Source organism: Stigmatopora argus, chromosome 10, assembly GCF_051989625.1.
Source record: "Stigmatopora argus isolate UIUO_Sarg chromosome 10, RoL_Sarg_1.0, whole genome shotgun sequence".
Lineage (NCBI taxonomy): Eukaryota > Metazoa > Chordata > Actinopteri > Syngnathiformes > Syngnathidae > Stigmatopora > Stigmatopora argus.
In genome coordinates, this window is record NC_135396.1 from 16,623,094 (window position 1) to 16,636,530 (window position 13,437).

The window sequence follows — 13,437 nt, forward strand, 5'->3', positions numbered from 1 at the left end:
CATCTACTACCATCAGATTCAACTTCACATGTTTGCAAGTGTTGTCCAGTACTGCGACTTTGTAATTTGGACATAGCAGGATCTAGTACTCACACATGTACCTAGGGATGAAGACATCCTTCTTATGGCTGAAAACTTCTTCAAAGTATTCTGCCTGAGCTCCTTACACACAGCATGGGTGTAAGCTTAAAAATGTTTTTAAAATTATCAGTGTAATAAACGATATCAGTGTGCAAAAGTCAAAACAAAGGCCCATAAATGGTGTGGTGATCAGTGTAAATATTAAAAACAATGCATATTGTGTAACTTTTTGTATTTACCAGAATTCATATTCACAGTATGATTAAGAAATTACACATACCTGTATTCACTCAGCTTAATCATCTAACAGAAAGTTAAACTTTTTTAATAGCAAAATACACAGAAGAAAATTCATTTCTTATCCTCCTAGGACCTGGCGTCCACATGTGTGGGCATCACATTTTTGGTTGTCACAAGGCTACAATGTTAAATTTTGGACTACAGTGGCCTGGCGTCCACTTATGATGTAGACATCATTTTTCTCAGAAGCTACAACATGTAAAATGATAATTCTTTGTTTTTACACTCATCAGGTCCCAATTAGCCTAAATATCAAAGAGAAAATGAAATTGCATGCCTTGCAAGAGTTTGGGTCTTAGGAGGTTAAATATTCCGGCCTCATGTAAAAAAACAAAAAGAATAAAAATCGGAAAATTTTGAGCAAATTTATTATTTAATTTCAGCCAAAAATGCAGGTGATTGAAGCTTGACGTTACGGGTCAATTTGACCCATTTCAGTTTTTTCATGTTCACCAAAGTACTGGTTATCCTTTTTTTCCGACAGTTTTGTGACTTTCCTCATCCTAGACCAGGGGTCACCAAACTACGGCCCGCGGGCCGGATCCGGCCCGCCGGCACATTTGGACCGGCCCTCTGAACAATACCAGAGACGCTATCGTTTTTTTTTTTTTTTTTTTAATTTTTTTTTTTTTTTTTGGGATGCAGCCCGCCGGCACATTTGGACCGGCCCTCTGAACAATACCAGAGACGCTATCGGATTTATTTTCCTATTCGGCCTTGAAGACTGGGACGTTTTAATCTTGTGTTTGGTTCATTGCACCCCTGCTGAGCCCACAAATCATCCCAGTGAAGCGGGCCTTCGCATTGCTCCTTTGGTGACACGCGCGGGGAGAGTGTTTGCCTTTGATGCATGCGGGCATTCCACCGTTGCATGCGTGAGCAGAGTGTTAGCGAGACATCTGGACGATCGCAGGTGAGGGCGGAGCCCTCGGGCCATCACTATTGCGATGCTATTCAAGCATATAAAAACTGTGCAACCGAAACCTGTTTGAGAATGGAATAATGGCGAAAAGGTTAGTTAAGAGAAAAATTGATTCAGAATGCAGGGTATTTAACCTGCAGTGGACAAACGGTTATTTTTTTGTTAAATGCAAAGAAAAGGCTGTATTTCTCATCTGTCAAGAGACGGTGGCAGTATTCAAAGAATACAATCTTCGCCGGCACTATGAATCCCGTCACAAAGACAAGTACGATAGCGTGCAAGGCCAAATACGAGCAGACAAACTCTCAAAGCTAAAAGTTGGAATATTATCTCAGCAGACTACATTTCTACGCCAAGCTCAGCTGAACCAGGCATCCGTTCGGGCCAGCTTTCGGGTTGCTAAACTGATAGCAAGCAACGGTAAGCCTTTCACTGACGGAGAGTTTTTTAAGAAATGTATGGATGTTGTCGTGGAGGAAGTGTGTCCCGAGAAGAAAGATGCATTTAATGCCGTAAGTCTGTCGGCGAGTACAATCGCCAGACGCGTTGAAGAAATCGGGAGTAATGTATATGCCCAGCTGCAGCAGAAGACGAAAGAATTTGACTTTTTTTTCATTAGCACTGGATGAAAGCACGGACGTGCAAGACACAGCGCAACTGCTCATTTTTATTCGTGGAGTTAGCGCAAACTTTGAGATTTGCGAGGATCTGGCAGCCCTCCAAAGTCTCAAATGGACTACAACAGGAGAGGATATTTTTGACAAAGTGTGCCAAACCATGGAGAAGTTGGACCTGGACTGGTTAAAGCTAGCTAGCATCACGACTGACGGGGCTCCTAGCATGGTGGCTGAAACTCGCGGTCTAATAATGGGACGCATGAACCGGGAGTTGGAAAAAAGGGGTCTCATCGCCCCGCTACGAGTCCACTGCCAAATTCACCAGCAAGCACTGTGCTGCAAAATGTTGACGTGGGATTCTGTAATGACGGTTGTGGTGTCGTGCATAAACTTCAGAGCAAAGGGAGAAGATTGTGGCACAACAGAAAGTTAATGTTCCATGGCTTTTTTTTTCTATGAAGAACCCAGAGAGAGTTATTTAGTTATTATTTATTTCATAAATAGTGTAATTTATTTCCTGGTTTTTTTCTGTGAAGAACTCAGAGAGGGTTATTTAGTTATTATTTATTTCATTAATAGTGTTATTATTTGTTTCCTGACTTTTTTTCTGTAAAGAACCTGGAAAGGGTTATTTGGTTGTGTGGCTTTCTGGAAAACAATAAATTTTTTGAGCTCCCCTACGATCGTCACACTTTTTCTGTTACAAACTGACACCGGCCCCCCATCAGAGAAGGGAAAGGTTATGTGGCCCTCACAGGAAAAAGTTTGGGGACCCCTGTCCTAGACCATGAATTGGTGCATGTAATCAGGACACTTTAATGTGTAGTAAAATGTCTGTACACTGGTTGTATACGTAAATGATGTTCTGGGTCATTTTGACCTGGACACTTTAATGTGTAGTAAAATGTCTGTACACTGGTTGTATACGTAAATGATGTTCTGGGTCATTTTGACCTAGACACTTCAATGTCGGTAAATAGCTGTTCAGACCCAAATTAAATACTTATATATCTCGTTGAGGCACTTTATTTAGATTGCCCGAGTATTTGTATTTTAAACAGAGGCCCAGGTGGTGAATTGATGAATGATTTAATATATAATTACATAATTCCAGTGGAGGAACAACTTTCTCTCCCTTGTGCTTGTCACGCTCTCATGTCGTCTCTGACAAACCAAAAATGAGCTCCAGAAGGTTTACAGTTGGAGAAACTGTGGCACTGATTTTGAACTGTGATAGTGATGTAGAGGAAGAGAGTTCAAAGACTGATGATCAACATCAGCATCAATTTTCTTCTGAACGGGAGGACGTGTTTGCCGTTCCATCAGCCAAATGTCACGTCCTTGTCGTAGGACATCGTGGCGAGGAAACATGAATTAGGACCCAATCGCAGGGAAGCAGACAAGAAGAGGGAAGTAGAGCTCAAACGAAAACTTTAATAACTTGGGCAGGTTCTTTAGAATATAACAACGACTTAGAAATCAAATCACAAAATTAAACCTGACGGGAGGACATGGGGAAACGAGGAACATGGAACAGGAAACATGGCATGGCGTAGCAACTTGACATGGTACAAAACAAAGCAGACGATCCGACACTGGCCAAACAATTCAGGGTTTAAACAGACAAAACAGGAACTAATTATCAATGACGCGCAGCTGTGCGAGAGGAACAGCAAGTCAGGAGGGACAAACAAGAGTAGGAGAATGAACATAAGAACACACAAAGAAAACAATGAAATCATCGTCCAATGTCATCAAAATGACCTCTAGTCCTACATGATAGGCTCTCTTCCTATTGCCATTAGAGAAGATTATACTGGACATGACCAATTTGAAAAGGAAACGTGTATTTCAAATAAAATGGAAGCCAATGGATCAGACTGACTTGCATAATTACGTCGGAACTCTGGTATTAGCCTGAATGTACAGGTCAAGGGGAGAAACAACTACAAGTTTGCGGAATGAAGAGAATGTAAGGCCAATATTTTGAGCAACAATGTTTCTAGGGAATTTTCACATGACATCTCCGATGTGATCCGATGTTACAACCGGGACGCAGGAGCTGGTCAAAGTAAAAGAAACAAGTTAGCTGCAATCAGGGATGTATGGCATAAATGGGTTGAGATTGTGCCTTTGTTGTACAAATGTTTTGCCATAATAGAATTTTTCACCCATTGACTACCTCCCAATACTCTGCTGGCTTCCCATTGGCTAGAAGGAGAAGAAGCATCTCTATGACCCCTGAGATTAGCACACTATGCTGACACTTTCTGGGCACTTTTTCATCTTATTCCAGGATCATGGCAGATCCGCTCAGGCAGTGTGTTCCTTATTTCTGTGCCTTCAACCCTTGTTCGTCAGAGGGTTCTATCACGTTGTTTCTTGAGTTTTTCCTCAATGTGCTTAATGCAGCTTCATAATTTGCCTGTCATAATTTTCACGTTTGTGTGAAAATAAGAAGCGTGCTTTGTTTATCAAAGTGTTCCTTTTTGCAAAATTAGGAAAAGTCATCAAAGGCAAATGTCGTTGGATCGATATTTCACCCAAAGTTAATGAATTTAAAGTTATTTTGCTGTATGTTTATGTGTATGTCTACGTAAGTTAATTCAGATGTCAAATGTTTGCCTTCTCCCCCGCTGTGTAATTAATTTGAATTGCTCTTTTTTGTGTTTCACACATATTTCATACAAAATTGCCATTTCAATGTAAAGTGCTTCTCTACTTAAGAAAAATCCCAATTGCGAAACCACTTATGGAACAAATTAATTTCGTAAGTAGAGGTACTACAGTCCTACAGTCGTATTAATTGGTTCCAGAACTTTTTTCTTAAGTTGAAAATTTCGTAAGTAGAGCAGTACTTTATATGTAAATACTCTAATTCGTTCCACGGTCCCCACAAAACTATTAACTAAACGCTTAAAAATTCATCAGTGTCCCAATTTTGTAGGAAAATTGTGAAGACACAGAAAAATGAGAGAAAATGATCATAAAACTGTTGGAATAATGATTAATACCCTTAAATCATTATTAGTAATATTTAATTAAAATTGGAAGACATCTTTCAACATAACTGGTTACAACTTGCAAGGAGGTACCTTGTGACGTCGTCCTAGTCCACAAGGCATTCTGAATTGCAGTAACTGAATCATTGTATTTAATCGCGACACACGGAAAACATGTTATGTAATCGAAACAATTGTCTTAGACAGTACAATAACACCCTAGATCAGGGGTCTCAAACTTGCGGCCCGCGGGCCAACTGCGGCCCTCGGGACGATAATTTGCGGCCCCCGTCTTAATATGAAAGATCGTTTTTTTTTTTTTTTTTTTTTTTTTTTTTTTTTTTTTTTTTTTTTTTTTTTTTTACCCCTTTCCCCATGATGGCGCAGTTTAAGTGGCAGCCAGTGGCAGTAGCTCTGTCCACTCATGTTTTTCTTGTTTTACAGCATGTTTTTCATGAAAAATTAGAGGGAACATTGACATGCACCTGCTTGTGGCAGGTGTGATACTGGTGTGCCGATAGCGAGCAATGATGATGTCGTGACCGGATTATTCGCCTAAAGACGTTTCGCCGACGGACGTTTGACAGACGGACAGGTCGTACTAGTATTTGTTAGTTTAATGATTAAATACAAATACTAGTATTTGTATTTAATCATTAAACGCTGTCTTCAGCTGGATTTGACCGAATTTGAGAGCATTTTGAGCCGTTTGGCGAATGGACGTCTATAGACATTTTTTTGCCTCCATCGCGATATCATCCAGTATTTGTATTTAATCATTAAATGCTGTTTTAGGATGGATTTGACCCGATTGCTGTCATTTTACGGCTCGGTTCTGCTACATCTGCCTGCCCAAGAGTGCTTATTCCCGGACTGCCATTGATGGTAGACGAACATTGATTTTTACTATAATTTGGACAACACCGGCGGCGGGCCGGATTAAAAATCCTAACGGGCCGTATATGGCCCGCGGGCCGAGGTTGAAAAACTTGTACACACACGATCCGGCAGGGCGAGCGTTCGAATCCCGTTACGGCGAAACCTCCGTTCGGCCGAATGAACGTTCGGTGGAACGTCCATTCGGCGACCTGCCCGTCTGTCAAACGTCCGTCGGCGAAACGTCTTTAGGCGAATCATCCGAGTACCGATGATGTCGCTCACACTGGAACTCAGTGCGCTCAGGGAGGTTGTCTTTCTGCTCAGACCAACAAAAAATTAGAGGGAACTTTGGTTCGGAGCTGATTGAACCAATCACGGTGAGGTATACGGCTATGGAGGGCGGGACATCGGCCGGGCTGTCCAGTGCCTTGCTCACTCACTCATTCATTCCTCCAATCAGCTGGGCGGAGGAGAAGCCGTGAGGCCGATCACTCCGCTCGGCGCGCACACTCCTCCGCTGCTCTCAGCATAGAACTGAATGAGGCGCTATGATCTGTGATCCAGCCTGTGTCAGTGTCTGTAGCCATCTCCGCGATTGAAACGGAGAGCGAAAGTGCACATGCGCCACAAACCCGCGCGACTGAATGTGAAAGATCAACCCGAGACTCATTCCAAGTGGAAAAACATATTACAGAGCCCCAGAGATGTCTCTTTCAAAGCCTGCCGTGAAGAGAAAGGTCGGTGATGAGCACAGACAGTTTCAAGAAAAGTGGGGAGTGCAATATTTCTTTGTTGAACACAGGGGCACCCCAACGTGTCTCATTTACACTGAAAAAGTTGCGGTGCACAAGGAATACAATTTGACACGTAATTGTACTACGAGACATGCTGAGGAGTACGAAAAATACCAGGGAGATGAGAGAGCCAACCAGGTTGCCAGTCTTAAAACACGTCTTCTGAGGCAACAGGATCTCTTCAAGAAGGCTACCAAAGACAGTAATGCAGCAGTCAAAGCTAGCTACGCCGTTTGTGAGTTGATTGATCCTGTGCTAAGTGATCCCAAATGGCTCATGGACTTGGCTTTTCTTGTTGATATCACACATGGGCTTAATATACTGAACAAGAAGCTACAAGGCCAGGGGCAACTTGTCAGTGCTGCCTATGACAACGTGAGAGCATTCTGCACTAAACTTGTGTTATGGAAAGCCCAGCTCTCTCAGACAAACCTTTGCCATTTCCCAGCATGCAAGGCTCTCGTGGATGCAGGCACACCATTCAGTGGTGAGAAGTATGTTGAGGCCATTTCGAAGCTACAGGAGGAATTTGATCACAGATTTGCAGACTTCAAGACACACAAAGCCACATTTCAAATTTTTGCGGACCCCTTCTCCTTTGATGTGCAAGATGCCCCTCCTGAGCTTCAAATGGAGCTCATTGACCTGCAGTGCAACTCTGCACTCAAAGCCAAGTTCAGGGAGGTGAGTGGAGAAGCAGACAAGCTTGGGCAATTTTTGAGAGAGTTGACCCCCAGCTTCCCTGAACTTTCCCGAAGGTTCAAGCGGACCATGTGCCTTTTTGGGAGCACATACTTGTGTGAGAAGCTCTTCTCCACCTTGAACTTCAATAAGTCCAAGTACAGGTCCAGACTTACTGATGAGCATCTTCAAGCTCTACTGAGGGTCTCCACTGCTTCCTCCCTCAAGCCAAATGTGACTATGTGAGAAGAAGCGCTGCCAGGTCTCTAGCAGCAAGGAGTAGGCAAGAGAAGCCGTGTTCAGAATATTTCATGTTCAATGTTCCATTCAAGTTCAGAAAGTTAAAGGTTAAAGAGCTGTTAATACAGACATTTGAAACGGAATAAAAATAATTCATTTTCTCTACTTAGCCAGCCAGTGTATATCTACTGTATGCTCATTAGTATTATTTGGTTTTGTATTACTGATTGATTTATTTTTTATTCATCTTTAAGTTAATTTATTTAATTCATTATTTTTTGTTAAAAAATAAAGATATTTGATAACGTTGGAATGTTTTATCAGTGCTTTTCTTGTGGAAATCCTGATGCGGCCCAGTCTCACCCAGACTCGGCCTCTAGCGGCCCCCAGGTAAATTGAGTTCGAGACCCCTGCCCTAGATGGTTAGAAAAACAACTGTGTAAGAATTGCAGAAGTAAGCATGAAAGTTGAACAAGGCAAAACAACGGTGTGAGGAATTGCATAATATTTTCATTATAAGGTAAACAAAGCATTCATTATTTTCAAACAATAATGCGATTATCGCCATCTGCTGCCAGAGTCCCGTCCAAACACAGGTTGTGTTTTGCCGAAAAGCGTCCTGAAAACAATGTGTCCTCGAGCTGTGGGGCCTTGAGGAGACGATGGAGAGGAAAAAATGTCCATGGTCCCATGAATTAATTTATAGCCTTATTACTTATTAAAAATGCTTACAACACATATAGAAACATTCCATAATAAATCCAACAAAAACTATTTAATAAGCTATTAAATTGAATAAACATGCAAAATCTATTTGTGTGTCAGGAAGCTAACGTTAGGCAAGAGAGGTAGAAAGCAATCGTACACATGAACACACATCTAATAAACAAAATTAAGAATTCTAAACAATATTAGAATTGAACTTTTAATTTTTTCAATTAGTGTTTTATGATTTCTTTGACAGCTAATTTTTCACCCATTTTTTTTATCACCACTGCTTCTTACGTGTTTGGATATAAGTTCCCCTTTGGCGGTGCTTGTTGACAAATGTTTTGAGAAAAATCGATCTAAAGACATTGCCTTTGACGACTTTTAATAATGTTTCTAAAATCCACAAGACAAACGTCAGCAAAGTGGGTGATCGCATGACTCGTGAAAACTCTTTGATGCTTTTATCCACGAGGTCGGAAAGTTAATTTCTCCCCCGTTTTTTTCTGATTTGTGCTGTTGGAATGGTGGCTGGTTCCTCCTCAGCCGCCTTCTTGTTGAATTCCTTGTGTATTGCAGAGCGTTGCATTAACACCTGCTCCGTTTAGAGTTAGTTTTGGCGCCCCTCGACTAACTCGTCAACGTCCTCTTTACCGACCATAACCCTCATCGCCTGCCCCCGCGACACAATTTTGCCCACCGCAAGCTGTGGTTCAGGTTGAGGCTAGACTGAGTTCAGCTTCCTCCAAGAAAAACTTGAAGCCCACAATGACGAACAGTGGTGAAAAAAACATGAGAATCTTGAAACATGAAGAGTTGTTGTCGACTGCAAGTCCGTCTAAGGCACTCGGCCACAACTTCTTCCAAGCATAAATTTAAGCAGAAAGTCAAAGACACATGGAGGGTTGTTGTGAGACCGCCAATAAGAGCACAGTAGAGTGTAGCGAGGATCTAAAGTCAGAAGCAATCGACAATATTTTTGTGACAATATTTTCAAAATAAAATAACGGATAAGGAAATGCATTTACTTTTTCGGGGATTTTGTACCTTGGATCTTTTTTCGTATCTTGAGGCACTCATTTGCATATAAAAAGCTTTCGTAACCTGAAATGTTCGTACTTAAAGACCTTTGTAAGTACTGTACTTTTTTTACTTATTAGACTGTTGTTAATCCCCTTGTTACTGCATGTACAGTGTATATAATGATCTCTCAAAGTGTTCCTTCTCAAAAGTAGAAAACAAACCGGAAGAATCTAAGCACACACTTTTTTTCTTATCTGTAAACTTTTGATTAATTGAAGAATTGAATTACTTTCAGGATAATTTAAGATAAACCATTATTTATCCCATGATAGTAAATTCTAGAATGGGCAAATTTAAAAAGTTTTAAATGGCTGAAACATGACTTTTAAATAAAAAGAGGCTGCTATTTATATTGCATATGTATGTGTGTGTGTCTTTGTGTGCACGTGTTGCAGCTTGTAGCAGAGGATTTGGACAGTCAGCTGAATGGAGCCATCCTCTACTCCATTGTGAGCGGGGACCGAGACAATCAGTTCTTCATTGACCCACTCAGTGGGACTGTCAAAGTTAACAAGCATCTGGACCGTGAGACAGTGAGGGCACACACAACACACACATGCACATGAAAACACATTTGAAGAAAATGAAACAGCTGACATTTTACACATTGTAAGGATATGTGTTAGGCACACTGACCAATTGCCAAGAAGGCATTTCATACAGGGTGTTTGCAGTTTTTAAGACACATGCAAACCAGTGCATTTGAAAGGCCCTTTGCTCTGCTCTAGGTATTAACCCCTCTGAGGTCATTCACTGCCAATCAAAATCGATTCCTTAAATGTTACACACAAGTGCAAGGTAGTCCTATGACACAATGGAGGAAGAATAAACAATTTTGCTCAAGTATGAGAAGTTGAAAGAAGCAAAGGGTATTAATGCGGAACTGCAAAAATACCTCCTTGGGCAGTTGATTTCAAGTTCGATAGGAGGAGCACAGATCTGTAACGTTAGTAATAAGCGCAGAAGCACTAAAAAAAGTTCTTGCAGCCCGGCACATGAGTGGTTAGCGCACCGGACTCGCAGTTCCTGTCTCCTCAAACGTTTCAACTGAGAGAACCTTCTAACAGTGCAAAAGGTGGATCCACATCCCCCTCTCGGCTATTTTCATGTCTGCTGGTTGGTCCCACCCCGGCTCCTGGCACCACCGTTGGTCCAGTCCGTTTCCTGTTGAGAAGCGCAGTCTCCTTCTGCTAACCCAAATCCAATGCATTTCCTTAAAGTATTTTTTCTTTCTTTATTTTTTATATAGTCAGCCAGATTAGCCTCATCATCCAGTTCCAATCGTGCTGTGAATAATGGCGATCTCTATGGTCTACCAAATAGGATTTTCCTGTGTTGTTGTCCAGTTGAACTCGTTATGTAGGCGCAGTGAGTTCATAACGAGATATGGAACCTTTTGCCAATCCCGTCAATTATTTTGTTAACACAATTTGGGTGCCATTATCACTATAAATCAATGGTTCTTTGGAATTCCATATCGTGCACTTATATGCCGAGCACAGGTTAAGCATGCTCTGCAAAAATTTCCGCAACCAACTTAACCCCATAAGTTGTCTAGTGGCACCGCACCAAGGCCACCATCCCCCCTGTCGAGACATAGGACTTCCCATGACTCGACATGGTATCAATAAGCTGATGTACAAATAATATTTTTATTTTTTTCTCAGTGCGCCCAAATTCCCCATTTCGCAGAGCAGGTTATTTTTTCCTCCACGTCAAGTTTCACATTTGGAGTACTGTTGCTGCATTTTCTTGGCAGCTCACCACCTTTTGCTGTCCTATCAGCAATAATCATTCCCGAAGGAAATAGGTAATTAACGGCTAAAAAAATCACTGGCTGAGTTCCTACTGCAACCAACTCGTCTCACCCCCACCAAGGAGACGATGTTTACTTAAGATAAGAGCCATTCTCTGTAGCTCACTGTTACCACAATTAAAACCTACAATAAGTAAATTAGAGAAAATAACCTTCTACTGGGAATTTCCTAATGACAAATTTCAGTGTTTAATGAAGGACCCACAAATTGTCACCAATATGTCATAATATTGCCAATTTTCCCATCCCTTTTTCTCTAACCAGCTAATCTCTTATGTTAAAGTATTTTGAACAAACCAACTATTCAAAAACATTATTAATAACCTTTTATCCTCCAAAAGTTAGTTTTCTTTAATTAAGAGCCCTTTGAAATCAACAAATTGGTCAAAAATTGCTGTCTTGCTCTATTCCCAATTTTGAAGCCAAACAAACCAATCTTTTACCAAACAGATTGTCTATCACCTTGAAAGACATTTTTGTTTAAATCCGAAAAATGCGAAGGTAACTACAGAACCCTGCATTTTCTGCAAACCATGTTTTGCTCTTATTCTGAAATGTTTAACGGAAGCATGTTCTTAGCCGCTAACTGTGGGCTTTAGACTCGCTGCAAAAGCAGGATTTCTCCTCACACACACACACATCTTATCTGTCACAAATGCCTCCCCAGCGAGGTATCATGTTTGAAATGTCGATTTTTTAGCTGTGAATATTGCATTTTAGAGAAGACTACCATTTGTCCATAATAAACTAAATTAATTCCTCATCCGGTATCCAACCAAATCACAATTTCTTGCCGAGACCCCATAATCTTAAAATATGCTGCAAGCACAACTTTATTCCATAGCAAAAAAAAAACTTTTTTTGCACACACAAGTTTGCTTCAGCAACCCCAAGGGCCAATTGATGTAATGTCTTCACTCAAATGATCCACATTTTTTTAGTAGCGTGTGCGGGTCGGGCACACAAGGTGCACCGCTGAATGACTGCACAAAATCAAGCTCTGTTTCTAACTCCGTCCAATCGGTCGCCCCGCGGGCCGCATGTCACGTAGCACTTCCCTCCTCTGATCGTATGCCTTGTATAGTACAATGTGTGGAGTTGAACATTCAAGAAAAAGGGGTTCTAACCTCTCAGGCAACTCAATCCACAAAGATTTTTTTAATCTATTTGGGTTGTTCTCATATCATCCAGATTGTTTTGCTGCATTGGGATTTCTTTCAATCATACGTCATTAGTAATTATATCCCTTTTATACCTTAGTATGGAGAAACAAACCAAACAAACTAAAAATACCCTGGTATATGTATAAACCAATACAGGATAGCGGGGAAACAAATTGTGTGCGTGGGTGTGTGCCTCTATGTGGCAGTTATGTGTGCTGACATTATTGAACAATACCTTATTGTTACAACAAGGCAATACAGTAGCACAACAGCTATGTTTGGCCAATATTTTTTATCTAGGTTGATCTAAAAATGGAATTTATCTGTACACTTCCATCCAAAAATATTGGAATTGTGATATTTTTTTTGTAGTCTACTTGCAATTTGGTCCCGCCAATGGATCCAATAATGTCAAAGCTGACAGTGTTGTTTTTTCTGAGTGGCTAATAAACAAAAAAAACAGAAAAAGTGTGCAAACATTGACAGTGTATAAATATAGAGTGATAAAAATGAGAAATTAAAACTTTCTCTGTGAGCTACACATCAGAAAGACAGGCCTTGAGAAAATCTAATTTCGGGAGATATTTATTGATTATATTCCAATATTAACAACCCTAATTTTCTGACAGTCTTTAACCTACAGAATTAAAAGGGCGTTTGAAAATTTTGCCTACCTCAACATGTCTTTTATAATCATCAATTCCCACCATGGGTAATGGTGAAGTCGTTGTTACACACAGTGCCAGTGCCCGCCAGTGTGTCATAATTTTTCAACTCAACTAAACAGAAATATACTATAGTATATTCGGCTATACCGTGAATTTGTTATATTTGTTTATTACTGGTGGCATAATGCACAGCTATCTTCTTTTCTACTCTTCCCATTCCTCCTCTCGCATGCCTGTGTAATTTGATAAAGTAGGATATTAAAACTCACAGTGCATGATTTATTAATCCGCCTGCACGCCCACACATTGTCATAATCAAACAAACAAAAAATACTCCCCCGCATAGAAACAAAATCCGGGATATTTTATCCAACTTGCGGTCATCAAGGAGCCACTATCAATATCAGGGAGACTTCCAATAGACTTGGGATGTCTGGAAATATGCCTGTTGCGGTATTCAATAAATCCATTTATCGCATGGGG

At 40.8% G+C, this 13,437-nt stretch overlaps 1 protein-coding gene across 6 annotated transcripts in view; it reads left to right on the forward strand.

Annotated features, from left to right (window-relative positions):
• Nucleotides 1–13,437, forward strand: part of LOC144083872 (protocadherin Fat 3-like) — a 188,839-nt gene that overhangs the window by 128,913 nt on the left and 46,489 nt on the right. For all 6 annotated transcript variants that reach the window (XM_077612018.1, XM_077612019.1, XM_077612021.1 and 3 more), the window contains one exon: nt 9,703–9,840. In XM_077612018.1, coding sequence (XP_077468144.1) covers nt 9,703–9,840 — 138 coding nt within the window. The remainder of the gene's footprint in view (nt 1–9,702; nt 9,841–13,437) is intronic.